General features: G+C 34.5%; 1 protein-coding gene across 10 annotated transcripts in view; it reads right to left on the reverse strand.

Moving 5' to 3' along the window:
- Window positions 1-27,303, reverse strand: part of Znf385b (zinc finger protein 385B) — a 295,618-nt gene that overhangs the window by 75,931 nt on the left and 192,384 nt on the right. For 9 of the 10 annotated variants that reach the window (XM_048808103.1, XM_048808104.1, XM_048808102.1 and 6 more), the window contains one exon: window positions 14,923-15,065. The exons of the other annotated variant lie outside the window; for it this stretch is intronic. In XM_048808103.1, the coding sequence (XP_048664060.1) occupies window positions 14,923-15,065 (143 nt within the window). The remainder of the gene's footprint in view (window positions 1-14,922; window positions 15,066-27,303) is intronic. 10 annotated transcript variants of the gene reach the window in all.

The raw sequence follows: 27,303 nt of genomic DNA on the forward strand, positions 1-27,303 counted from the left end.
TTTTTTTGGTCTCTGGAGAAGTTTCTGTTCTTAAAGTATTCATACTTTATGTTTCTCAATAAGATATATTAATATGTTTTTAAAAAACATTAGAAAACATATATAATGACAATGAACTATATGACCCAAAGATAAATGCCAACAAAGCTCGTTAGAATTCAGAGTGATAAAACAGGAACTGGATTTACCAAAATAATCTAAAATAAATGAGTTAAATGTTTCTTGTATTATTTAGTTTAATAAGTTTAATAAGTTTCTTATTGCATTTCTCATTCAGGGTGAAATAAAATAAGAAACATCATTTCAGGAATACGGACTACAGAACAATTTTTGAATAGATGTATAAAATACTAAATGAGATAGAGATTCACGTAACAGGTCATGATAACAATCATTCAATAACACATTTGAAGAAAGGATCCATGCTAATATTTGGAGGTACGAGCCAAATATCTGAGACAGAAGGTAATTCTTTTCTTGCTTGGCCTTTCCTTTTGTTTTTTAAAGTAGTGACTTAAAAACAACCTCCAAAAGTCCCCAAAGCCGAGTTTGCATAACATAAAATTCAGTGCCAAAACTAAGCCCGAGAAATATATTTTTAAAAACAGACTTATTTATTCTTTAGAAGGAAAACAAAAAGGCATACGAATAACCAAAGATTACGTGTTATAGATGTAGGATTAAGTATAATAAGTGCTAAATCTCCAAATCCAAGCAAGTAGGTAAGGATTATTGTTTTTTTTGGTAAATGGGCTAAAAAACATTAGAAGGACTTTCCAGGAGACCAAGAAAGTGATGAGCTTTCTTGATTTAAAAATCAATATACCTCCTGAACAGCCAAATGTATTAAGTGACATCCTTTCAAAACCATTCTGTCAAAGCTAAGTGTGAAACGCTGTTCAGTATCTAATTAGATATATCCTGATGCTGAGGCAAAACAGGTTCTTGACACAACTTAAAAAGGTATGAGATGAGAGGAAAACCCCACCAGTCAGGAAGAGGTGCTAAAACCTGAGCCTGTCTAGATATATTCTTGATTTTGTGAAACACAGTGGAAATGAAAGGTACCCTCCCCTGCCAGATAGACAACATATTTCTTACCCTTACATTAAGAAGAAAATGATAATTGAGAACTAGCAAGGCTTCATGTGAAGCAACAAATCTGCAATGTTCGAATTCTGGGCCACTCATTCATTATGAGGTGGTAAAATGTCACAGATCCTCTACATTTTGAAACCTGTTTATTTGTTTTAGTTTGAGGCCCAGAACCCCTGCCTCCATCTAACTGGAAATTAGATGGAAATCCTAATTCTAACTGGAAATTCTAACTGGAAATTCAATACAATTAAATACGGACACTGAGTTCTGTTAAAGCAGGTAGGTCAGATCTTAGCCTCATCAGGAAGATTTTAGTAGAACTCATTTAAAAATGAGGCCAGATTTTGAGAATTCTAGTTACTTGCTTAAGCCTCCTCAAACAAAACCAGAAACCATATTTTCTGCTAGAGGTGCCATATTTAGCAAACAAAAATATAAGATACCTAGATAACTTCAATATTGATTGATTGATGCAGGGGCTTGAACTCTGGGCCTTGTGCATATCTAAGCATGTGCTCAACTACTGATCTACAACCATAGCGCTAAATTTTAATTTTAGATAAACAATACATTTTTAGCACAAAAATGTGACAAACATTGCATGGGACACACTTATATTAAAAAAATATATTGTTTATCTGAAATTCAGCTTTCAGCACCCTTTGATTACCTGTCCTCCCTCTCTGATTCCCATCCAAGGATATCATACTACTTCGGTGTTGATTTTAGTGGTCCTCCTCCTTGCAGACTTACCTTGTCACACTAAACATTTTATTTAGGGTCTTGATCAGAAAAGTGGATTCTGAATGGTTTTGCGGGCACAGGATGTCAAAACTATTTTATATAACATATTCATATCACTATTATCCTTTTGTATGGATGCATATATGTATATATATTATTAGCTCTTCTCAGTAGAAAATATTTTGATTTAAGTTTGTTTCTGTATTCATATTATAAAAATATACAAGACTTGCAGTGTAAAATAAAGAACTATAATGAAATGCCTCACTCTGCTCTCTGCAGTGATAATTGCTTTATTGAATAAGACTCTGTTAATGGTACAGCTTGACATTTAACATTTGTTCATTTGATTTATTATTATTTTTATGTGATTGCAAGGAGGCAATAGCTCAAAACAAAAGTAGTTTTAAACTGAACTGTCTTCATTTTCTTTTGAATTTGTAAGAAAATGTAGTGTTTTACAGGTAAAACTATTTTATTTACAAAATTATTTCAAATATATAACAAAGCCTATTTTGCCTCCCTATGAGCTAAATAAAACCACATAAAAATAAGAGAAAGTGAATACACTAAAAGAAATCACAAGTTAAAATATGCATCCAGTTTCTCTATATTTTGGCCATGGATATGGCATTAAGATTTGCTGGGATGGGGACACAGCTCAGTTGGTAGAGTGCTTGCCTCACATGCTCAAGGCCCTGGGTTCAATCCCCAGCACCACCACCACCACAAAAAAAAAAAGATCTCCTAATTAAGAGATGGAAAAAAACCCTCCATGAACCACATAGTAAGTTGTCATGAAACATACCAAATCTCTAATAATATTCACAAAACAATTTAATGTTATGAGGCAAAAAGACATTTGTGTTTTACAATCTATCCACGCCATATGATTTTTCAGAAACATTCCTGAATTATTCTTTCCTTTATGAATTCAGTTTGTCAGGATGGTGTTGGCCTATAAGTCTTCACAACACTCATTTGAAATTCACCCTTTCTGCCTCCCATAACCTTTAACACTTTTACAAAAATTGGACAAATATCTATATCTAGAAACATGAGAAGCTGATATGTTATTTTATTTAAAGATTTTGTATAATTAGTCAGGAATCACCAAATGCCTGCCAAACAACAGAATAATATCACAATATCAATCTTTGGCAGTTATCAAAACACTACAGCTTGACTAGCCCTCCCAGAGCTAGGGTTAAAAGCTATCCTCTGGAAATCAATCATACTCTCGGCAGAGGAGAATATTTCAGTGATGTGAAAGCTGAAATGGAGACTATAATCTTTTGTGATTACCCTTGAGGCTGAAGTGAACGCGAAAAGGAAAGTCTATGAATTGCTGATAATTTCCTGTGATGACCGACTCCCAGGAAATTCTGATATTATCCTTGCACTGTAACAAAGGGACTGTTCCCCAGACAGTAGCTTCAAAGAACTCCACATCTGGGGTCACAATGCTTCTTCAGAAGCTACTCATCCATTACAGGAGCTAGGCTTGTGAGGCAGCAGCTCTCTCTGAAGACAATGGCGGGTCTGATTGCACATGGACTGATGAGCTGTGTGGTACAGCCTGCCTTTCCAGAAAGTTCTTTTCAGAAAGAACTGATTTAAACTTATCAGTTTTAACTCCCCTCACAGAGGTCTAAAGAATGATACATTTCTCTGCTAATAGCTATAGAGCTATAACTATCTTGGCTGATATAATTTTTAAACTTTTGATAGTTTTTTAAAACTTTTTTTTTTTTGTAGTTGTAAATGAACAGAATGCCTTTATTTGTTTATTTTTATGTGGTGCTGAGGATGGAACCCAGGGCCTCACACATGCTAAGCAAGTGCTCTGCCACTGACCTACAGCCCCAACCCTAGGTTGATATTTTTTATTCTGAAAAAAAATAGTTTCCATACCTATGCATATACCCTAAAAGTCTATATAATACTTGGAATAAAATATAAAACTATTATTCTTTTATGAGTAAGTAGAAAACTTAGATGTTATTACTCAGAATACAGGTTAAGCAGGTTCTTTTCATACAACTGACGATTTAAATTCAAGAAAAAAGGTGTGTGGGGGGAGCAGAGTAAAAGGGAGATATAGCCAAGGAATTTTAGGAATCAGTTTCTATTACCAATTCAAGAAGAATAGTTTGATATGTTGACTCTTATGACTAAATTTAAAATAGTTTTCAAAATGGTCATTTTAACCTACTTGCAACTTGATTCATGGAAAATGTGGAAAAAAATTATTTGTTTGAAAATCAACAATATTTTAAAAGTATAACTAAATGTTATGATGTCTTAGGACTCAATGACAATGTGTCATAAATACACAATTCTCATGCAGTTTGCATGAAGTTTTAAAGCCTAAGCACCACTGAAGATAAACAAGGAAAAACAGAATCCAATAAAACTGGTTGTGGTTATTTCCCCAATCTACTACTCATCCTTTTCCAAATTCAAATGTAGCTCGTCATTACTGCTTCCAAGCAGTCAGGTATCCCTGATCTTTTAAGTGTGCCTTTCAGTGACCTCATTCAATTAGCATAAAATGAACATTTGTTAAGTATCAAGCATAACTATTTTAAACTGGAGTAATAATTTCTTAATCTCAATGTCTTAGCCATATATATCCTTGAAATCTCCATAATTAGGATAATGCTAGTGCACAAGGCCAGCCCCAGTGATAAAACAACTTGGTTTATGTAGAAGAGATCAAAAGGATAGAAATATTAGTAAAAATTAATATTATTTATGAGAATAGAGTTTATCTATTTTGAATTCTCTATTGATATTCATGACTATTTTAAATTATTAATATTGTGAGCTGAGCACGAGCACTCCTGTAATCCCAGCAGCTTGAAAAGCTGAGGCAAGAGGATCCCCAGTTCAAAGCCACCTTCAACAACTTAGAGGCCCTAAGAAATTACGTAAGACCCTGTCTCAAAATAAAAAATAAAAATGTCTAGGGATGTGGCTCCGTGGTTAAGTGCCCTGGGGTTCAATCCCTGGTACCGATAATAATAATATGGTGGTATTATATACTTATTTTTCATAAATTTCAGAAAATTCCATAGATTTTCTAAATATTAGTCATACCTTTAATTCAGCAAAAATTTAACCAAGTGAATTTTTATGATATAAAGATTTAAAGTAGAAAAACATTATCATCTCTAGTTTTAAATGGAGAAAAGTGACTTTCAAAGATCAAAGAAATTGAGTACAGACATGGGTCTTCTGACTCCTAGTTTGGTGCTCTTTCCTATCCTATACATCCACTTATTTGTAAGTGGATCACTGTCTTCTTCCTTCCATCTAGCTCCACTTTCCTGAGTGGAAGGATACAGAATGAGACCAGCTAGGACTAGTAGAGGTTTACATTGGAACCAGTCAAGTGGCGTTCTCAGAGGTCAGAAAGAACTCTCCAAGTGGTTTTTGGGAGGAGGTGGGACATAACTTGTAAGTGAACAGCCAACTAAATACATGAATGCCACTACCTTCTATAGAGGGTAAGTACTTCAAAAGTGTACCATATTATAGAAGCTATTAGTCAGGGTTTAACATGTAATAGCTTTAGCTCACTTTCAGAAAAGGAGATTTGTGGGTTTAATTATATCATTATGACATGTGATGGATTTGGTTTCTACATGGGAAAAAACAAAAACAAAAAACAAAAAACTATGCCCAGATATGGGTTTTTTAATTATTGAAGAAGTTCTATAAACCTCTAGTTATTTGTAAGTTATAACCTGACAAAGAGATAAGATGTATTTTCTGCTACATCTTTTGGATCTTTATCTGGCTGTAGAAAATGTGTTCTCACTGAGAGAAAACAAGTATGAGACTGACAAGACAAATCTGTATACTTAGTAGAATGTATAACAAAAGTTAACTTTCAACCTGTTGTTAGAAGCCACAGGATTTATTGGGTACTTGAAAAAATTTGTCACACATGAATAATCTGTGAGAAGTAAACATATTTAAATTTAGGGTAAGTATGGTGGAAACTAACCCTTTCCTTGTCTGATATATTTTTTTTTCCTTTTCAGTACTAGGGCTTTCTACTAAAAGAAATTAGAAGACTGGTTTATATTTTTCAATCTTTTGATCTGCAAAAAGAGTTCAGCAATGACACAGGTAGCCTATTTTATATGTGGGTACATTAAAAGAATTAATTATAGTCTGTCTAAAACCCTCTGATACTACAATTCTATGGAAACAGGTGTCACTCACATAATTTACGCTCTTTTCCCATTTTATTTCAAGCATCAGAACATAAAAAGGAAGTTAAGAAAACCTAAAGTGAAAGCTAAATTTGAGAAAAAATATTTTTCTAGGATTCCCACTGAGTTCTGCAAATATATTGAAACTTCACACGTTGCTAAACAACACTCCAATTCATCTTTAGCACCCTCAGTGTAACTATAAAACCAAAAGGATTGGAATATTCCACAGCATGCCCCTATCCACAAAGAGACTAAAACTTTATTCTGAACATAAGAATCCAGAGAGAGGGGGAAAAAAAGAGGAAAAAAAAATCTGTGTTGTTGGATGGGTTCTCACCACTATCAATTAATGTTTATAGAGCAACCAGTTTAGATACCTATTCTGGGCTGATGGGAATGTTGATACAATAATATTTTACTACATTTTTTTTTTTTTTGGTATTCATTAAGCTCTTCTACTTTGCCACAGGCACATGAAGGCTTAGTTTTTGAGGCAAGCTAAGAACAAGGCTGGAGGTTTCTTCTGCTTCCTAATTAACTGGAAATTTGTTAATAATAAGATAAATATTTTAAAGAAGAAGGCCTGACACTTTTTCCAAGTTGACTCTACTCTTGAAAAATGCTGACCTGGGGCAGCGCCAAGACTAAAGACCTGTCTTGCCAGAAAATCTGATGAACCCTCCAAGTACACATAATCCTTGAAACTCTAGCACTGAAGATGAGGCCCTACAGCCATGTGAGGTTGACTAGGATAATGAAAGGGACACACAAGAGGACATGGCATGGTGGGACTATAGATGTCTCTCTTCACAGCTCCTGAAACCTTGTATTCCCTTACCTCATGAGGGCCCATCAAGTTCTTAATCTGATGTTTCTTCAGAGCCATGAAACATCAGATTAAGTAATATGTACTGAATGATTAAATATCAACTGAATTGACTTCACTATGAGCAGAATTCTCTATTATGCTATAGCAAATTAAACAACAGAGCAAGTTCTATCAGACAGCAATTTCTGTCTTATTTGTTCCTATAGACCCTCCTTGGCACAAAGGCTGGGATATGTGTAGTAAATGATTTAGAATGAGTGACTTTTCCTAGACCCCCTAAAGATAACATTGTATTAGGTAGAGAGAACCACTATAACTATCCACTACACAAACATATATTTATACATACATATATACACCATACAAATACTATCCTGTGCATTAAAAGAGGGTTCAAGAGAACATAGGGAAAAGGGACATTTGAAGACAGAGTCTTTAGCAAGATAAACCTTGAGGCCTTTGAGTAAGGCAAGAAACTTGAGTTCAATTTAAAAAGGATGTGTTTGTGGTTTGAAGGGTAGAGGAAAATAATAGTGCAGATGGTTTTTTCCTTCCAATGATTGGATTCACATAATTTCTCTCTCTGTCAAATTTAATAGGAATGTAAAAATTTCAAGGCACAGAAACCAATGCTTAAGCATTTGTACAAGGTTCTTGTTAGCTTCATACCACATTTCAAAGATTTACTATAACCATTTCTGGGGAGTGGTGCTGTTGACTTTTCTAAAACCAATAGTAGGCCAGTGATTTCTGCTCAAATCAATTTGAGTAACCATGGAAAATTTCATTTCAGCATATTTTAATACTACATACTTCAGAACATGTAAAAGATGATGATCTTTCAATATATTTTAAAGCATATCATGAAAAATAAAAATTCAACCATATATTATTTTGATTTGACTGGGATAAATGGATCAGTTCAAGTGGAGTCAGCTGGGTATACTAGTATCTAAGAAATATAGAATATATAACTTTTTAATGACAGCAAGCACTATTAGAATAAAAATAAGATTCAAAGAACAAAATTACACATTTGGTTTGCATTAACAGAGGTAAATCATTGTACTTCAAAAGAATGAAAGAAAAATATGTATTTGAATGTTTAAGTAACTACTTTATTAAATCAATAAAGGAATTAAAGGGAGGTCAAAGAGTTAAATAGTCTAGATTACTTCAGGTTTCGTTATAAAAACATCTCATGAGAAACATGATATAAATAGCAAAGTAAATATGATTTTAATTTCTAACTTCTTTCTTTCAAACCTCCTTGATAAATGTATTATTGTTTAAAGCACAAGAAAGAAAACTTTATGTTCATTGATATTGCCAAACTAAGGATGATTCGGAATCTCAGAGGACCTAAAATGATAAAGTAAATGGGAATCATATAAATTATTTCCTAGCTTGTCTTGGATGACTAAGAATGGAACAGTGATTTGGGACTTTATACGTAGAAATAATCTTTATTCTGTTCCACATATTTGTTCATGTCAGGAAAAAAAATAGTTTCAAGGTAGACAGTAAAAATTATATTATTTTTCAAAAAAATAAGATTACTGACTCTCTGGCAATAAAGTAGCAGTGACTGCCTTGTGCTTTCCTAGAGCAGGTGCGAAAACATGGCAGGATAGACAGAGATATTTCATACAAATAGGCTCATAAGACACCTTCTAACTATCAGAGAAACTAAATGGTGACTGAGGCCCCTAGATGGTTCTTGACAACAACTATAGCTCTAGAAAGTTACACAAATACATCTGAATGTATGCAAATATTATCTATTAAAAAGAAATTTTACCTACTTATTGCCACATATATTTAGGTTGGGTATGTGTCTCCATGTACTTGGGCTGCCTGGATAGCTCATCAGAAATTTATTTTCAACATTCCTGGAGGCTCAAAGTCAGAGATTAAGGTGCAGCATGGTGAGGTTCTGGTGAGGCCCTTTTCCTAGCTGGCAAGAGAGAGGTGAAAGAACTCTCTGTGTCTCTTTGTATAAAGACCCTAATGCCATCATGAAAGCCCCACCTTCATAACCTTATTTAACCCTAATTACCTTCCAAAGGTACTCTATTATGTCCAAACACCAACACGCTAGGGGTTAGGACTTTAACATGAATTTTGCGAGACACAAACATTCATTTCATGATAGTAAATACATAAGTGTGTCTTCTAAATGAACTTATTTTATCATATTAGTGTTATCCATCTTGGTAAGTATGCAATTTATTTCACTTCTAAAGTCTCTTCTTAATGGGGTTTAAATACCAAGAATTATTCCAGTTCTGAATAAAGGCAAAAATTTAACCCACAGAAAAGGATTCTAATTCTAAGGAGAGACACAATTGTGTATTTTTTAGCAGCTCAAAAAATATCATATACAGCAATTAAAGAATGACCATGGAGCATCTGACAAAGTAAAATGAATAACAAAATTAAAAAATAGCTCACTCAGATACAAAAATATTTTCTTTCTGGTGTTTATTGAATTATAAAGTGTAACAACTATTTGAACATTGCTGGTGTTTCTTGATTTTTATTATCTTTTTATTTATTTCATTTTTTTATTTTAAATTTATTTATTTATTCTAATTTGTTATACATGACAGCAGAATTCATTTCAATGCATAGTCCACACATAGAACACAATTTTTCATGTCTCTGGTTGTACACAAAGTAGAGTCACACCATTTGTGTCTTCATACATATACTTAAGGTAATGATGTCCATCTCATTCTACCATCTTTACTATCTCCATGCTCTTCCTCTTTGCCCTATCTAAAGTTTCTCCATTCCTCCAATGCTTCTCCAACTCCCATTATGAATCAGCACCCATATATTGGAAAACATTTGGCCTTTGGTTTTTTGAGATTGGCTTACTTTGCTTAGCATGATATTCTCCAACTCCATCCATTTGCCTGCAAACACCATGATTTTATTCTCTTTTAATGCTGAGTAATATTCCATTGTGTATATGTACCACAGTTTCTTTATCCAGTCATCTGTTGAAGGGCATCTAGGTAGGTTCCACAATTTAACCATTGTGAATTGTGCTGCCATAAACATTGATATGGCTGTATCACTGCAGTATATTGTTTTTAAGTCCTTTGGGTATAAACTGAGAAGTGGGATAGCTGGGTCAAATGGTGACTCCATTCCAAGTTTTCCAAGGAATCTTCATACTGCTTTCCATATTGGTTGAACCAGTTTGTAGTCCCACCAGAAATGTATGAGAGTGCCCTTTTTCCTCACATCCTCGCCAGCACTTATTGTTGTTTGTATTCTTAATAGCTGCATTCTGACTGGTATGAGATGAAATCTTAGAGTAGTTTTAATTTGCATTTCTCTAATTGCTAGAGATGTTAAACATTTTTTTCATGTGTTTATTGACTGATTGTATGTCATCTTCTGAGAAGTGTCTGTTCAGGTCCTTGGACCATTTATTGATTGGGTTATTTGTTTTTTTGGTTCTAAGTTTTTTGAGTTTTTATATATCCTAGAGATTTTTCATAGTTGTAGATGGACAGAATGCCTTTATTTTATTTGCTTATTTTTATGTGGTTCTAAGGATTGAATTCAGTACTTCACATGTGCCAGGCAAGTGTTCTGCCATTGAGCCCCAGCCCCAGCCCTTGATTTTTATTATCTTTCCTTTTCAAGTATATTTACTTTATTTCCTACAAGTTTCTTAGGCATGAGGGTATTTTTGTTTTGTTTGTTATATTTTATCCTCTTCCCCAAACCCAGTACTCTTTTGTTCATCAAAATCCAACAACTGTGGTTTTTCAGCTAAAGACTAGGGACTAGGACAAGGGATATAATAGGTATATGTCAAAGTTTCCACATTTTCCACCCAGAGAAAGTTGGGAACTACAGCTGGAAAAAAAAAATTTGTAATGAATTATTGCCTTTAGGTTTACAAAGATGCCTATTCTTAGGAAAATAAAAATGAAAGTAAATACTTGGGCTTATCACCTTGTACTTAGAAGGGGCTGTGAAATTCAGTGACGTATTATTCCCTTTGCTGGTTGAAGGAGTATGAGCATTGAAAATCAGTTCAAAATTCCCTGTCCTTTTTTCCTGTCTTCCCTTCAGAAAAGTTTATTTAGTGCCTATATAAACACCAAACATCCTAAAATGAACAAGATATAGTTCTAGTCCTCAGGTTCTGGCATTTTAGTGAAGACAGGTGGACTATGGTATGACAACTGCTGTAATAAACCTCATCTGGGGTACTTTGGAAACACAAAGGATGGAACTTAGCTCAGACTTAAAGAGTCACAGAAGATTTCCTGAGAAGGAAGGGGTATCTAAGTTGAACCCTGAAAGACAAATAGCTGAAGGGTGGATGGCAGTGGTAGAAGTTGAATACTAGGTAAGCAATTGGGCAGAGAAGTCTATTAGGCCTTTGATATAAAGGTCAAAAATTTTTAAAAATTTATGTGTGAGTTTGCAGAGTCTTTTACCTAAAAATGACTCAAAAAGAGCATCTCTTTATAGTACAACTGTTGAAGTGCAGAGTTAGGATCAACAGGTTCTAGTTACACATCTTGACATAGAGCCCCATCCTAAATTATCAATGAGTCAAACTCCAGCTTCCTTATCGTGTCTCTTCATAACTCTGTTTGGACAGTGTCTTGAATTATTTGCTAATTCTTCATACAGAAGCACTAAGAGAGACATTGTCAATTGTGGTGTAAAGGATAAGACAGCTACTCAACCAAGGCTGTGAAGCATTCTTCATTGTGTATATATTTCTTCATCGTATAAACTTAGCACAGAACAGGCACATATTTTATTTTGTAATAACAGGAGAATCCTATTTCAATTCTTGTTATTTCTCATATAATGTTATCTTACTATACTATAAAATGGAGGAAACCACTATAAATAATAAAAATCATTATTATTTTTAAGAATCCATTTAAGGAAAGTAACAAGACTTCAGATTTTTTAAAACCTTTAGCTGTAGTCTCAGAGCATAGTGTTTTCATTCTTCAGATAATAATAATAAAATAGACTTTTAAAATATTTTTTATATTTACTAACAAATTATTTTTTATATTTACTAACATAAAACTTGGTTAAAAATAAAGTGATATAATAGAATTCACCTCACTTCAAAGAAAAAGTAGATTATTGTACACAATATACTTTCAAATTTGGCAAAAGGAAATTTTGTTTTTTCAAAAATATTCTGCTTCACAGATATTGTTTATAGAAGTATATTTTTTATACCCCTAAATCCTTTTCTCTATTTAATGATTCTGCAGAAAATTGTCTAGTATGTTTCCAGAAAAGAGAACAAAAGATTTCTGATTGAGCTTTGTTCACAAAGGCAGGTGGCACAGGCCGAAAGAGCCAAGGATGTGAAAAGCCAGAATATGGGTTTCAAAGTTAGAACATTTTAATTCAAGTCTCTGTTTTTCCTTTGCTAACTCTCTTTTTACCTCCAGACAATAGGGGAAATAACCATAGTTTCCTAAAATGCTCTGAGGTCTGAGTCCTTAGAAGGATATAAATCATTACAAATTTATGATAATTTAATATAATCACTGTAGTGATATAATAATATTTTCTTAGAAAAACTTTGATAATAACTTTCCTAAAATTTCCCTTGGAAATCTATTGGATAAGTTTGGGTATTAGAGTGGATAAACTTATAGGCAAAAGGATTAAAGTAATTTCAATTGCAACTCAAGGTAAAAAATCATAGATAACTCAATAAATAAATGAATAAATTTCTTTACAAGTTGATAGAGGGTCTCACTTGCACTGACTTGTTTTTTAATAAACTATCAGGACTGTCTGCCTAATAAATGACTAAAATTTTACTCTAATAAATAGAGTAAAATGATTATTTCCTGTAGTTCTCTGCAGTTTTCTCTACCTTAACCAACTTAGTAGTATCTTATTTGAAAATTTAAAGTTTATTTTCTTCTAGGAAGGAAAAAAGTGAACTTCTACTAAGAGAGGTATTGCATGGGTTTTCTCAAACCCAAAGTATGTAAGATTGTTATGTACAGCAAACAAACAGAAAAATAAAAAGGTTATATTAGTGTTTCTGTAACATTAGTTAGCCATTTGGAAACTGCATTTTTATATTAAAAACCTTTAATGAAAACACCCCCTCTACTTTAATTTTATATTCCTTAAAAACAGAGAGGCATATGTCAGAAATTTTGATAACTGAAAAACGTGACTTACAGAATAATTAGTACTAATTACATGACTGCAGTTGTGAAAAGAACTGTGAGTGGGTGCCTACTGGTATGTACATATATACTTTTAAAAGGGCCTTCAGGATGGATACCAGCTGCTTATAGTACCTTTTTCTGGTGAAGTGAGAAACAGTATGTACAGGGGCAGGGGATGATGACGTTTTTGTTTTGCCTTGAATGCTGTTTTATTTGAATCTTTGAAATAAGTATTTGCATGTTACTTGTAATATACACACATGCACACAGACGTACACAATGAACTATAGGAGGAACCATTTACACCTTCTTACATTATCACTGTTGCCACTTGACAGCACCTGGACTTGTGCAGTATCTACAAATACTGTCTTCTAAATGCACATGAATCAAAATACGAGTACCTAATAAACATTCCAAGAAGTATAGCTGGATTTGATTATGTTTGGAATGTATCACAGATGTGTCGATAGAGGACATAACAGGCATGTTTGAGTTCAAGCTCTCTGAAATGGCCTGATGTGGGTCTTTAGGAGGGTCACCCTGCTCTGGATGGATGAATATAGCCCAGGCAGGCATGATTTATCTTGCTGAACTGCACCACTGGGCTAGACATGATGCTCACCTTTTCATGCTTTTTTTATCCCCCCCCTTTTTTTTTTTTTTGGTAAATTGTTTGACTTGTCTCTGAAAAACCCAGGAGACAAAAACATTCAACTGTTTACTCACTAAGTCAAAACCAGTGCTCTTTAAAATGTTGGCTGATCCTTTACCCCCTAATTACCTTACAACACTAAGCCCCTGACAGAAAGCCTGTCAGCAGATTTTATTTAGAACCCTTGAGGAAAAATCCTCTTGCTGTTTTCACTTTACACAGAAGATAAGTTTGCAAAAGGAAACATTTGGCAGTACTTCAGATGTGTGCTGTCTGGTGGTGTTGATAATGCAATTCTTTCTTTTGATTATGGCAGCATTTATAATGCTGTTTCGTTCACATAGACCATCATGCCCCAACTGACTGCATTTATCAAATGAACAGACACAATTCATGCAATCTCCTGAACTGTTTACCCTTTCTCCTACTATAAGTTAAGAATCTTGACTACAGGCTGATTCTATATGCTGAACTCTGTTGTTGAGAAATGTCACACTCCTCTTGGTACACCTACAGAATGTCTTTTTTTCAAATAAAGGAAGTCAGCTGACCTGAGTAAAGAACACTGATAATTATGGGTAATTCACTAATATTTATCATATGTTTTGAAGAGAATAAGTATCATGGAGATAAGTAAAATGTAGATTTCAAATGAGTATTTTTTCCTTTTGCTAATAGTCATATTCATATAATCCACAAGAGCCCCAAAATAAAAATTCTTTTTGTGTAAAAGTCACTTCATCTAAAATATCTCCCAAATAAAAAGGTACCCAGGGAGATAAATCCTACAGTCATTTTTTTCCCTTTCTAGTAGTAGAGATAAATAAATGTGGCTTGATATCTCCAAATTGTGTTCTTGAGCATGTATGAATAACATCCCAGAAATCATATAGGTTCTAAAACCACTGAAAAGTCTATCAAAATTGCACAATGCAATAGGTGAAAAGTCATCTGTGAAAATATTTTAAAGATAAATATGCTGGCTATTGTTTGGTCTAACTCCCATGGGTGAAGCATCATATTTCACAGCACAGCTGAGCAGTATAACAATATATAGTTTAAAATCACACACTATGGAAACAGACTACATCTATTGCCTATTTGCAAATGTAGGAACAGACAGAGGTGGAGGAGGTCACACATCAAATAAAAAAAGCATTTACTCACTGTGTTAAAATTTGGAAAGAGCCCAACAGCAGAACTACCGTCCACTGGAAAAGACATAAATGGTTTGATATCCAGTGAAGGCTGCATCATCAGGGTAGGAGTGCGCACAAGAGCAGGAAGGGTAGTAGTATGGCATGTACTGCCTGCCAAGAACAAAATGAAAATGAATTCAATCTCTTGCTCACATCCATCTCCCTCCCAAACCTACATAGCCCAAACAAGGCCAGTGAGCTGCCACCTGCAAACAAGAGAGTCACACTGGAAGTAAGCAAGTGGCACAAGAATAGTAAATATGGTCAAAAGACATCTTCTTCCTCATTGTCTAAGACAGTGATACAGAACACTCTCCCATGGCAAAAGCCAAGGGCAGCTCAGACTCAACAAGACACAGTACACAGCTTCTACTGGAAGGTGGGGGGAATGAGAATGGCCTGGTGCCCAAGCAGGTTGCTTCTAAGTGGCCAATAATTCAGGAAAGAGAGGGGGTGGGGCCTCTTGAAGCCAGATGCTCTTTACTACATTAAAAGGGTAATAAACAATTTTTTTTTCAAATCAAAGATAAAGGATTTTTGCAAGAAGAAAACTTAAGACTCTTAGAGTTTCTGTTTGAAAGTTATGACTCAATTTGTTTTATTTAAAAAAAAACAACCCAAAAGCTGGCCTTTGAGGAAAAGAAGCAGTCTAGATATTGGATAGTCAGAGAATGTAAAACGGTCTGATTATAGCCTGGTTGTGGACAGGGTATTGGAGACAAAGAGTATTTAGGACAGGAACTCAAATTTTTGTTGTCAACTATCAGTTCTAATGAGCTTTGTATTATTTTAGCGATTATCCCTTTTAATCTTATATCAGCTGTTAACCCTTCATGTGAATAGGAGATTTGAAATGCTCCCCTCCAGCAACAAGCATTCTTCTTTAGTCTTCAACTTTCATGTAATATAGATAAGCAATGGCTGGTGCAGGTGGCTTTCTGGGAGATAGGCATGTAACAACTTTATTGAAATATAATTCATAGATGGGAGGGGAGGGGAGGGGAAAGGGGGAAAGGAAGGTGAGCAGAATAAAATAGACATTATTATTTCTGTATGTATATACGTGACTGCATGACCAATGTGATTCTGCAACCTGTACACTCAGAAAAATGAGAAATTATACCCCACCTGATTCAAATGTATGATATGTCAAGATCATTATACTGTCATGTGTAATTAAAACAAAAACAAAAAAATATAATTCATATACCAGACAATCCACCCAAAATATACAATTCAGTAATTTTTAGCATATTCACACAGTTGTACTAACATCACAACATAATCTATTTTCTTGATCTCTTAAAGAACATTTTCATGATCTCTTAAAGAAGCCCTATCCCCATTAGCTGTCACTCCCCATTTCCACCCAACATCTCCAGCTCTTGACAACTACTAATCTATTTTCTGTCTCTAAAAATATGTCAATTCCAGGCACTTCATTTAAATTAAATCATACAATATGTGGTCTTTTGTGAGTGGCTTCTTTCATTTGACATAGTCTTTTCAAGGTTTGTTCATACTGTAGCCTGTATCAGAATTTTATGCCTTTTCAAGGCTGGATAATATTCTGTTGTATGAATGTCTCACATTTTGCTGCTGTTCATTAATCGGTTCATGGGCATTTAGATTGTTTTCACCTTTTTGGCTATTATGAATAATGCTACTATGGATATTCGTTTACAAGTTTTTGCGTGGACATATGTTTTCAGTTCTCTCAGGTGTCTGCCTAGGAGTGAAATTTTGGTAAACACTGAGTCATATGGTACCAGATAGTTCAACGTTTTGAGGAACTGCCAGACTATTTTCCAAAGGGGCTGAACACTTTTACATTACCACCAGCATGGTTGGAAGGTTCCAATTTCTCCTGGCCTGACTACACAGGATCACAAAATAATCATATGCCTAAAATCCCCTGCTGACTTCAAGGAGAAATGAACAGTATGAGAAAATGCTCTAATTATTAAAATTTCCACCAACCTCTTACAGTGTCCCAGGGTCATTAAAATTCCTATTTCAATGATTTTTTTTTGTAATGAATTTTCTTAATAAACTGCATCATATTTCAAATCATTTCAGAACATTTATTGCCAACTGTGTTCAAGGGACTGTCACACCTCTTTTACATTGATCCTAAAAATTGGGAGAAAAAGAAGAGAGGAAAAAATAAAAGAAAAGAAAGGGAACCTGAAGCATTAATCTGTAATGATAGTTCTTCAGGTCTGCCCCATTCAATCGGAAATACAGACAAAGATTCTTCAGGAAAAGACTCAGCAAAAATATAAGTGTAACAGTAATTTTGTTTGTGTTTTTGATGAACAAGTAAATACTCTAAGCATGGTATTCACATAGCCACCCTGCATTTAATTACACATTACTCTTCTAATTAGGTAATGCTATATCCATTGCTAACTTCAGTGATTGTAGATCCAAGATGATGTATTATATCAATTTATCAAATGTTGCAGAGGCACTTATATTATTAAAATGCTTGTTTTAAAAGCTTTGCTTTAAAATCTTAGTTAAATTAAAAACTAGAAATATTTCTTAAATTAGATCAGAGCCTTTTATGATTTATTATTAATATAATTATTAAAAGTCTAAAGTACAGAGAATAAGTATACAGAATCATTCTACTTAAGCTGCCTGATGAACAAATTTGTAATTATTTTGCCATTGTAGATCTCCCAAAGGAAAGCTAGGTTCTTTCTCTAAACCCACAATGGTGTCTCTGATAACACTGTGTAGTTCATGGCCCTCAGGGCCTGCTGAGTTACTTTGTACCAACAAACTCAAATCAAATAGAATGCAACAGGGAACTTGAATAGAGATTGCTCCATCAACAAAGGTCAGAATGCACAATGATCCCCCTTACCCAATCAAATCTCTATGCTAATAAAGACAAGACTTCAGAACTACTTAGCTGCCACCATTCATTAGCATAAAAAACTTAGCAGCTGCTTACCATTTCATTAGCATTTTAATGACAGACAATTTGCCATGTTAAACACAGATTGTTATAAAGTACTGGTGGATCTTCTGAATAAATATAAACTGCGATTTTATCAATTCTTTCACCTCAACTTGCTGTTTTCACTTTTCACCAAAACTGATTGCTTCAAAGGAAGTTTTTGCAAATGGAAATAAATGGGGATAAAGTGCATCCCCCCCACAAGTTATTTTTCATGCTTTGATCCTCTATCACCTTATTCCAGATTTTACTGCTACTGCTATTGCTGCTGGGAAGCCTTTCTCCTCACCTCTGGGTGCCTGAATGTCAGTGGGAATTACTAGCAGAAATTTGGCCAAAATGCATTGCACTTTGCAAAAAATGCTTAATTTCTCCCCAAGTCAAAGACTTGCTGAGGAGGGGAAAAAGGCTGAAAATACAGTAAGTGGGCATCTCAATGCAAAAGTATACCCTTTACATTGCTGTTCCCATGGGATAGAAGCAACCTTTGACTTTTGTAGAACTATTTGGAAATATTATATAAGGCTTGTATGTTGCTCTGTTTTGAAACCTAAGATACAGACTGGTATATATCACAATGAATAAAATCATAATAGAGCTTCACCTTATTTAATAATAATATATATATATCTCAAACTCTCTGTACTAAAACTAGATATACATGTAGCATGTAAATTTCACAGATCTAATAGTTACCACTGTTACCATGTCCATCATATTATTATTCTATATGTCCATATAATCTCCTGTAAGAATGCAATTAACCTCCCAGAAATTTCATTTTGACAGTGAAACACGTAGGGACAAGAGAAAATTTCCTTTCCACTCTCTGAAGTTACACTGAAATGACAATGACAGGTTAACAGGAGAAAAAAAAAAAAAAACATACATAAACTTATCAACGTGCATAAGCTCAGGAATCACACAAAATATGAAACTCAAAGGAAAGGTCCCATGGTTGAAGCTTAAATAACCTCTTCACAGGGGAGTGGAAAATGGAGAGTGCTCAGGTAATTTTAAAGGAGAAGCAAACAATTTTTAGAAGAAATGGATGAGCCCAAAGAACTCATCAATGCTGAAAGGTGTAACAAAGTCAGAAAAGCAATAAAAAGAGAAAATCGAGTTCTGGAAATAAATCTGAAATGCTACTTATGTTAATTACTTTAAAGAAATATTTGGAAATTCTATAATTGAAATCCCCCCAACACACACACACACACACACACACCATAAATCTTCATGGTGTGTTAAGTTTTGTATTTCAGCACTGAAGGGGACATACATAATAATAGTAAGAAACTACTGCAGGATAAGTAATAGACCTAATCTCCTGTAAATGCTCAAAGAACTCAACAATGGCCTGGGACAAAGTTCCTCTGGGTTCTAGAGGAGGTAGCAGCCAGAAGTTACTGGAAGGTGAGAGGTGGAACTTTACTGCCAAGGAAGGTTGTCTTATTGTGCAGATAAAGTGTCCAAGGTAATCCCCTGGAGCTGCCCTCAAGAGAATAGGTGAAAAGTCTATCTGGGAGGGGTGTCAATTTTTAGTCTCTTCTCTTTTCTGGTGGTTAATCTTTCCTGGTTATTTGATGAGATTTCTAAAGAGGAGGTTGAAGACAATTCTTTTGGAAGAATTTCTTTAGTCAGAGAAAGGAATTTCAGAGATGGTGTCCCTTTTGTGCTCAGGGTTCAGGAGGAGAAACAAGGTCCAATTTCCTTTAATTCAAAGTGCTCAGCACTTCAAAGCTTCATTCTTTTGGGTATGATTTTCTGAGCCCCAACAAACACAGCTGAATTCATCTATTCCCTGAAACCAACAATATGTGAAAGATTCACAACTGTGATTATATTAAAAAAAATTATTTCAGCCAACTGTCTCTGTAACATAATAGGTACTTTATCATGTCAATGGATTATGTCATAATCCATCACAATAAAACTTCATTTGAGGACCAAGTGACACTTGAAAGTATTACCTTAGTCTTTGACCTTTAGAAATATTATATTGAAGGCTCTTTTAGGATATAATCTGAGGCTTCCTAGTGGCTCTTATGTACCACAACAGAAACTAACACATAGTTCATTCTTGGAAAGGAGAGTACATCAAAGTCACAGAAAACCTGCATGAAGAAGAATTTGCAGGAGATTAGGTCTATTACATATCCTGCAGTAGTTTCTTCCTATACTATTATATGTCCCCTTCAGTGTGAAATACAAAACTTAACACGCCATGAAGATTTATGGTGTGTGTGTGTGTGTGTGTGTGTGTGTGGTGGGATTTCAATTATAGAATTCCCAAATATTTCTTTAAAGAAATTAAAATAAGTGGCATTTCAGATTTATTTCCAGAACTCGATTTTTTCTTTTCATTGCTTTCCTGACTTTGTTACCCCTTATAGCATGTATCTTTCCCTCTTACCAGGTGGGAAAAATAACTTATCAAAAAAACATGAAGTACGGCCACTAGGAAGTGGTTATGTGAATAAGGGACATGACTGATAAAGAGTCTAGTGTCTCTTGATAAAGATTACACAATAATAGTAACTGAAATAACATTTTAATAACACAAACTATGTACCAGGTACTATCCTATTGCATGTTACATATGTGCACAGATATGAATACATACATACAGGTAATCCTCAAATGTATATGTCTACATATATTCATATATATGTGTATGTATACTTATTATTGTTTAATCCTCACAAATGCCCAATAAACAAGGCATTATTGTTAGCCCCACTTTATAGATGAGAAACTGAGACAAGAGAGATTAAGCACAATTCATAAAGGTTATATGTAAAGGAGTTAGCATTTAAATCCAGAAATTTAACTTCTGTATTCTCTTTTTGCTACTGTGGTATGGTCACCCAACTGTAAAACTGAAAACACTCCAGTTATATAGACACATTCTCCAGTTGTAGACAGAAGCATTTTGCCACCAAACTAAGGGATTAAAATGTTGAGCCTACAAACAGGAATAGTTTACAGCTGGGAATTAGTTAAAACTCTTATTTGACCTCAATTATAGTGTCTGATACTGAAATAGCTTAAATATATAAGTTTTTTAATGTTTTATAAGAAATTATAGAATATATTTATCTAAGAATAACCCTCCCCAAATAATAGTATTATTTAATTCAAACAATACTTATGAGGACCAACAAGGTATAGAGCTGACAGCTACAGAGATTATAAACTGAGTCAGAATTTATTTTACTTTTTTTAAAAAATGGTTTTTTTAGCTGTAGATAAACACAATACCCTTATTCAATTTATTTATTTTTATGTGGTACTGAGAATTGAACCCAGTGCCTCACATGTACTAGACAAATGCTCTTATCACTGAGCTACAACACCAGACCATCTATTTTCCTTTTTAGAGAGTATACTACTACCATTTAATGAGATTCTACTGAGTGCTAGATACTGTGCTAAGTGAATTTGTCCTGCATTTTATTAAGTTATACTACAATTTATAAAGGTTGTATTATCTTCATTTTAGAGAAGAGAAAGGTGTGACTTAGAGAGATTAAGATCACATAGTAAGTGATAGAGTCTGGGTCCAAACTTCTGCCCTTCTAAAGCCCATGACATTATTCCATAAAGTTGGTTATATATAAAGTTGTTACATAAAAAGATGCTCTCATCAGAACTGGGGATGTAGCTCAGTGATAGAGTACTTGCTTAGCATGCTCAAGGCCCTAGTTCTTTTATAAGAACTGAGGGGGAAAAAAGAAGTAAAAGGAAAATGCTGGCTTCAACAAAGTTTACTTTTTTTTTTTTATTGGTTGTTCAAAACATTACAAAGCTCTTGACATATCATATTTCATACATTTGATTCAAGTGGGTTTTGAACTCCCAATTTTACCCCAAATACAGATTGCAGAATCACGTCGGTTACACATCCACATTTTTACATAATGCCCTATTAGTAACTGTTGTATTCTGCTACCTTTCCTATCCTCTACTATCTCCCCTCCCCTCCCCTCCCATCTTCTCTCTCTACCCCATCTACTGTAATTCATTTCTCTCCTTGTTTATTTTCCCATTCCCCTCACAACCTCTTATATGTAATTTTGTATAACCATGCGGGTCTCCCTCCATTACCATGCAATTTCCCCTTTCTCTCCCTTTCCCTCCCACCTCATGTATCTGTTTAATGTTAATCTTTTCTTCCTGCTCTTCCTCCCTGCTCTGTTCTTAGTTGCTCTCATTATATCAAAGAAGACATTTGGTATTTGTTTTTTAGGGATTGGCTAGCTTCACTAAGCATAATCTGCTCTAGTGCCATCCATTTCCCTGCAAATTCCATGATTTTGTCATTTTTTAGTGCTGCGTAATACTCCATGGTGTATAAATGCCACATTTTTTTTATCCATTCATCTATTGAAGGGCATCTGGGTTGGTTCCACAGTCTAGCAATTGTGAATTGTGCTGCTATGAACATCGATGTAGCAGTATCCCTGTAGAACGCTCTTTTAAGGTCTTCAGGGAATAGTCCGAGAAGGGCAATAGCTGGGTCAAATGGTGGTTCCATTCCCAGCTTTCCCAGGAATCTCCATACTGCTTTCCAAATTGGCCGCACCAGTTTGCAGTCCCACCAGCAATGTACAAGAGTACCCTTTTCCCCATATCCTCTCCAGCACTTGTTGTTGTTTGACTTCATAATGGCTGCCAATCTTACTGGAGTGAGATGGTATCTTAGGGTGGTTTTGATTTGCATTTCTCTGACTGCTAGTGATGGTGATTAGTATATTAAAAGTGATAGTGATTAGTATATTAAAAGTTTACTTTTAATATACTAATGTCACTGTGAACATTGAAACATCTAGTGATTTTTTCTCTGAATTTTGGAATGTAGAATCTGGCCTTCCTTCCTCCTCCCTGAGCTTCTGGGACAACCAGACCTCTGTGGCATTGGCTTTAGGCAGCACTGTTTTCCACACAAAGCATCAAAATCAGGAGTCAGACAGCAGTGACATGTAGGTCCCACTTTTATGTGTGACCTTGGACAAGTGATTTTACTTTTTTATACCTCTATTTTTCTTTTCTACAAATTGGGGAAAATACAAGTACCTTTATCATAGGGCTGGTAGAATTAATTAATATTTTTCTATCAAAAGTGCTGAACTATGTGTTTGACACAGTTAAGTGTTGTATAGCTTCAGCTACTGTGGTTAATAACTACTCTTACTCCTAGGACAATTTGTCATATCCCAGGAGGATATAATAGTTAAAATCATTAATACTGATCAGAAAAGGCAGGGTATGTCAGGGGTTGTGTGTTACCAATAAAATGTTAAAGAGGTCCAAGAGACAATGAAATTGCATTTGGTTGGAGGTTGGTTTCATCACAGTTTCCCTAGATAAGACCTTTCTTAAGATAAACTTTAGAAAAGGTTAGTGTTTTGAGAGGAGGCTGTGGAAGAATGTTGGAGGGAACAGCATAAGCCAAAAGCACACAGAAAACCCAACATATTCAAATTAAAACCTTGTTTAAGCTCTCAAGGTATTGTTAGGCTTTCTGGATTAGAAGGTAAAATAGTAAACAGAAAAATAGAGCACTTTTGTGAACTTGGAGTAAGCAAACATTTCCTAAAAGGTGGTAATCATGAAAGAAAAAAATCAATGAATACATTCTATTAAGAACATGGATGTGACACCATCAAAGGAATAAAAAGGCAATCCAGATTGGGAGATGACATTTATTAAATATATATAGTATAAATTCAAGTCCTTTGTCTATTTAATATATACACACATATTATATATAACAGAATGTACATGCATATAAAATATAAAGAATCTATCTAATTTGCATACACAATAAAGAACTCTTACAAATTAGTAAGAAAAAACACTAGCAAATATGGGCAAAAGTCTTGAATGGACACTTCACAGAAGTAGATATTAAAATGGCCAATAAACACACAAAAGGTAATTAACTTCATACTGGGGACATGTGAATTACAACTAGAATGAGACATCATTACACAACCACAAGAATGTTTACAATGAAGCAAGACAGAGATTACCAAGTGTTGAAATGGATATGGAGCAACTAGTACTCTATACTGAATTGTAAATTATTGCAGCTATTATGAAAAAACATCTGGCAATATCTAAACACATGCCCTATGAACCAGCAATTCAACTTTTAGGTATATGCCTAAATAAATACATTTCCTATGACTCAGCAATTCAACTTTTAGGTATATGTCTAACTGTATTAATTGTGCCGTACACTATTGTATATGTACTATACAATGTATATATACTATACAATGTTCATAACAATACTAGTTCCAAACTGGAAATCAGCCAGTTAACCCATCAAAAGTAGAAATAATAAATAATTTTGGCATTTTCACAGAATAAAATATTCACCCAATAAAATGGAGCAATATGAGAACAAATGATTTATAATTACATGCAATAACAAATCTTGGGAACATAATGTTGAGAAAAAGAACTAAGAAAAAGAACTACATGTTACATAAAAATTTATATAAATATAAAGCCAGACAAATTAATCTCTGCTGTTAATAGTGGCTATCCTTTCAAAAAGAGAAGGATGGGTAGAGGATGGAGTAAGTGGAAGGGAATGAGAGGGTCTTCTAGGGTACTCGAAATATTCTTTCCTTGATCTGGGGCCAGTTACATGGGGATTTGTGCAAATTCATTCAACCATACACTTAGGATATTTTTCTGTATGGGGTCAGTGCTATTAACATCAATGAAATGTTTTGAAAAATTCAGGCAAAATTCTCCCATAAAAAGACCATATTCAACTACTGTCAAGTTATTATGGTTCATATGATGTTTGGATTTCTTTTTCTACCAGAAGCCTGACTTTGCTTAAAATAATTTGTGAGCAAATAAAATCCCCTCTAATGCTGAAGCTTCCTTACTGCATTCAGGAAGTGGAGAGAGGATACTGACAGAATCCAGTGATCCCAAAGACAAAACTATGTATCTGGAGAACTGAGTCTACACAATCTTAACTTTTCTGCCTGAGTCTCCCTTGGGGCAGCTCAGAGTCCCCTTCAAAGAGCTCCCACAGCAACCACCACTGTAGCAGCCTGGCAGAATGTTATGTTTAAAAAGAAATCTTTCTGAGTGCCACACTGAGGTTTATAAGCAATAATAAAGTGTTGTATCAAAAACGGCAGTGACGCCACATCATGATAGATTTTAAGCCACAATATCCTTTGGGTCTGGTAGTAATACACCAGCTTTTATACAAAATGATGAATACTTTACTAAGATGGATTTTCAGATGCTGTGGCAATGTGAAATCACACAGCCAAGTGGTGATTCACTTACACCTGAACATCTGGCCCATATACGGGATTTCTTCCATTAAATGCTGCAAAAAAATGGGCAAACTTATTTACTAAGAGTACAAACTACAGTTTGTTTAACCATGGGAAAAGTAGTTGTTAACTTTTTTAAAAGCAGCATTGAAAAATATGAGAATTTCAGAATTTAAGTAAATTTGGATAGTTAAAACTGAAATTAAAATATTTCTGCTTTATTAAAGTTTCTCACCTTGTAACCCAATAGTATTAAGCATGACCATGCAAGATAGGAAACTCGAAGAAGGCAAAACTGGGTCCTAACAAATGCTTTCTCAAGTTTTTCAGAGTAGTTTTTAATATACCTGACTTATCAAAAGAGAATGTCATGTGCTAGTTAGTTCCTAAATTACTAAGTCTTTAGAGAAGCCAGAATTATCTCCAGACAGGGCTTTACTAAAATTGTCTGAGGTCGAGACTGGATTGGGAGGTCACAGGAGCCTGACGAAATTTTCTGGCAGGAAGACCCAGGGAGATGGTCCTGGGCTACATTTGCCTGGTGACTCTTGTTAGTGGCATCAAGACCCTTACGTGAGGTCTGAAGCTTTCCTGTGACCAACAGAGAAACTATTTTCTCTCCCTTGACAGCATGCTGGGGAACTAATAGCAGCACAGAGCTATGTCTTATTTTAGAAACCTTCCTAAAACCAGATTTTTCCTAGCAAAAGTGACAACTATGTTTAGGAATGAGTATAATTTAGGAATCTACCCTTTTTTTTTTTTATAAATAAAATAAGATTAGGAGGGCTTATTTCACCATGGTACTGACTAGATAGAGGTAGAACCAAACCTAAAGCCCATTGCCCAGGGACACTTTTTCGAATATTCAAGTTGGTGTAATCAAACATATACAAGAATCATAAGTTATGGATTACCACCTTTAAAAATTTAAGTAGATTAGTATCTGATCTGCTTTCTCTTTTAATTTTGAATAAAATTTAAAAGTACTTATTTTTAAGTAAGATTTTAATTTCAATATTTTTTAACATGAAAAACTGAAGAAATTCACTGAAATAAAACATAACCTGACCAAGAGTCACCATTTCTTTCTAGTTTAAAGGACAACAGAAAATCGATCGTGATTTTTGTTTTAAATAATTCTTTTAATATTCCCAATATCTGCCCCCAAAAGAACGACAAAGTCCATTAAAACTATGCTTTTAACCATACTGTTTGGATCAATGTAACTAATCCTAATAGCTTGGTGGTAGGAGGCACATTCACATTTGTATCAGTGGTTTTTATAAGGAAGTATTATCAGAATTATATCAAAAGTGCTACCTAAAAAGACACATTTTTTTCCAAAGCAATGGAAAACTCCTTCCACTGGAGTGGATCAAAGCAATAGAACACTTTAGGCCTCTGGCTCTGTATTTAGGCCTGATCTCACACAATGTGCCAGCCTGAATGGGGCTAGACATAGCAACCCCAGAGGTCAGTGCATACAGCTGCTGCTATAAATTCTACCTTGAGGACACAAAAAATTTTTCCCCTAGTTTCAGAGGATTCAGTTTCTACATTCGATGTCTAGACTATTTGCATTTAAGAACCAAAAAGGGGATACAGGGAATAGTGGTTTATATGAATTATCCTTTTAAAAAGACCTCCCCACACACACCTATCTAAAGCTTGCTCAATTTAAAGGAACACTGTTAATATTTGCTCTGCTAGTGCCCTCTACTCCTACCTTGGTAGAGAAAAAGGTTTCCCAGGCTTAAATATTAACTAAACACTCCAAAGCTATTCAAAAACTGTTGCCATGTTAAAAAAAAAAAAAAAAAAAAAAAGTAATAGGCTCCCAGAAAGTACACCTTAGGTATAAACACAAACAGTAAAAACTGCTGTAAAACTTTTTATATATGTATCTCATAGGCACAATAATTATTATATTATATAGGGCATTCAGAAAAAATTCTAGTGGATTGTTATTTTCATAGTAGGCAAACACAGAAAGGCCACTCTTGGTCCTCCATCATCAAAGAAGCCACTTTTCCCTAGAAATAGTGGAGATGGCTCC

Source organism: Marmota marmota, unplaced genomic scaffold (assembly GCF_001458135.2).
Source record: "Marmota marmota marmota unplaced genomic scaffold, marMar, whole genome shotgun sequence".
NCBI lineage: Eukaryota > Metazoa > Chordata > Mammalia > Rodentia > Sciuridae > Marmota > Marmota marmota.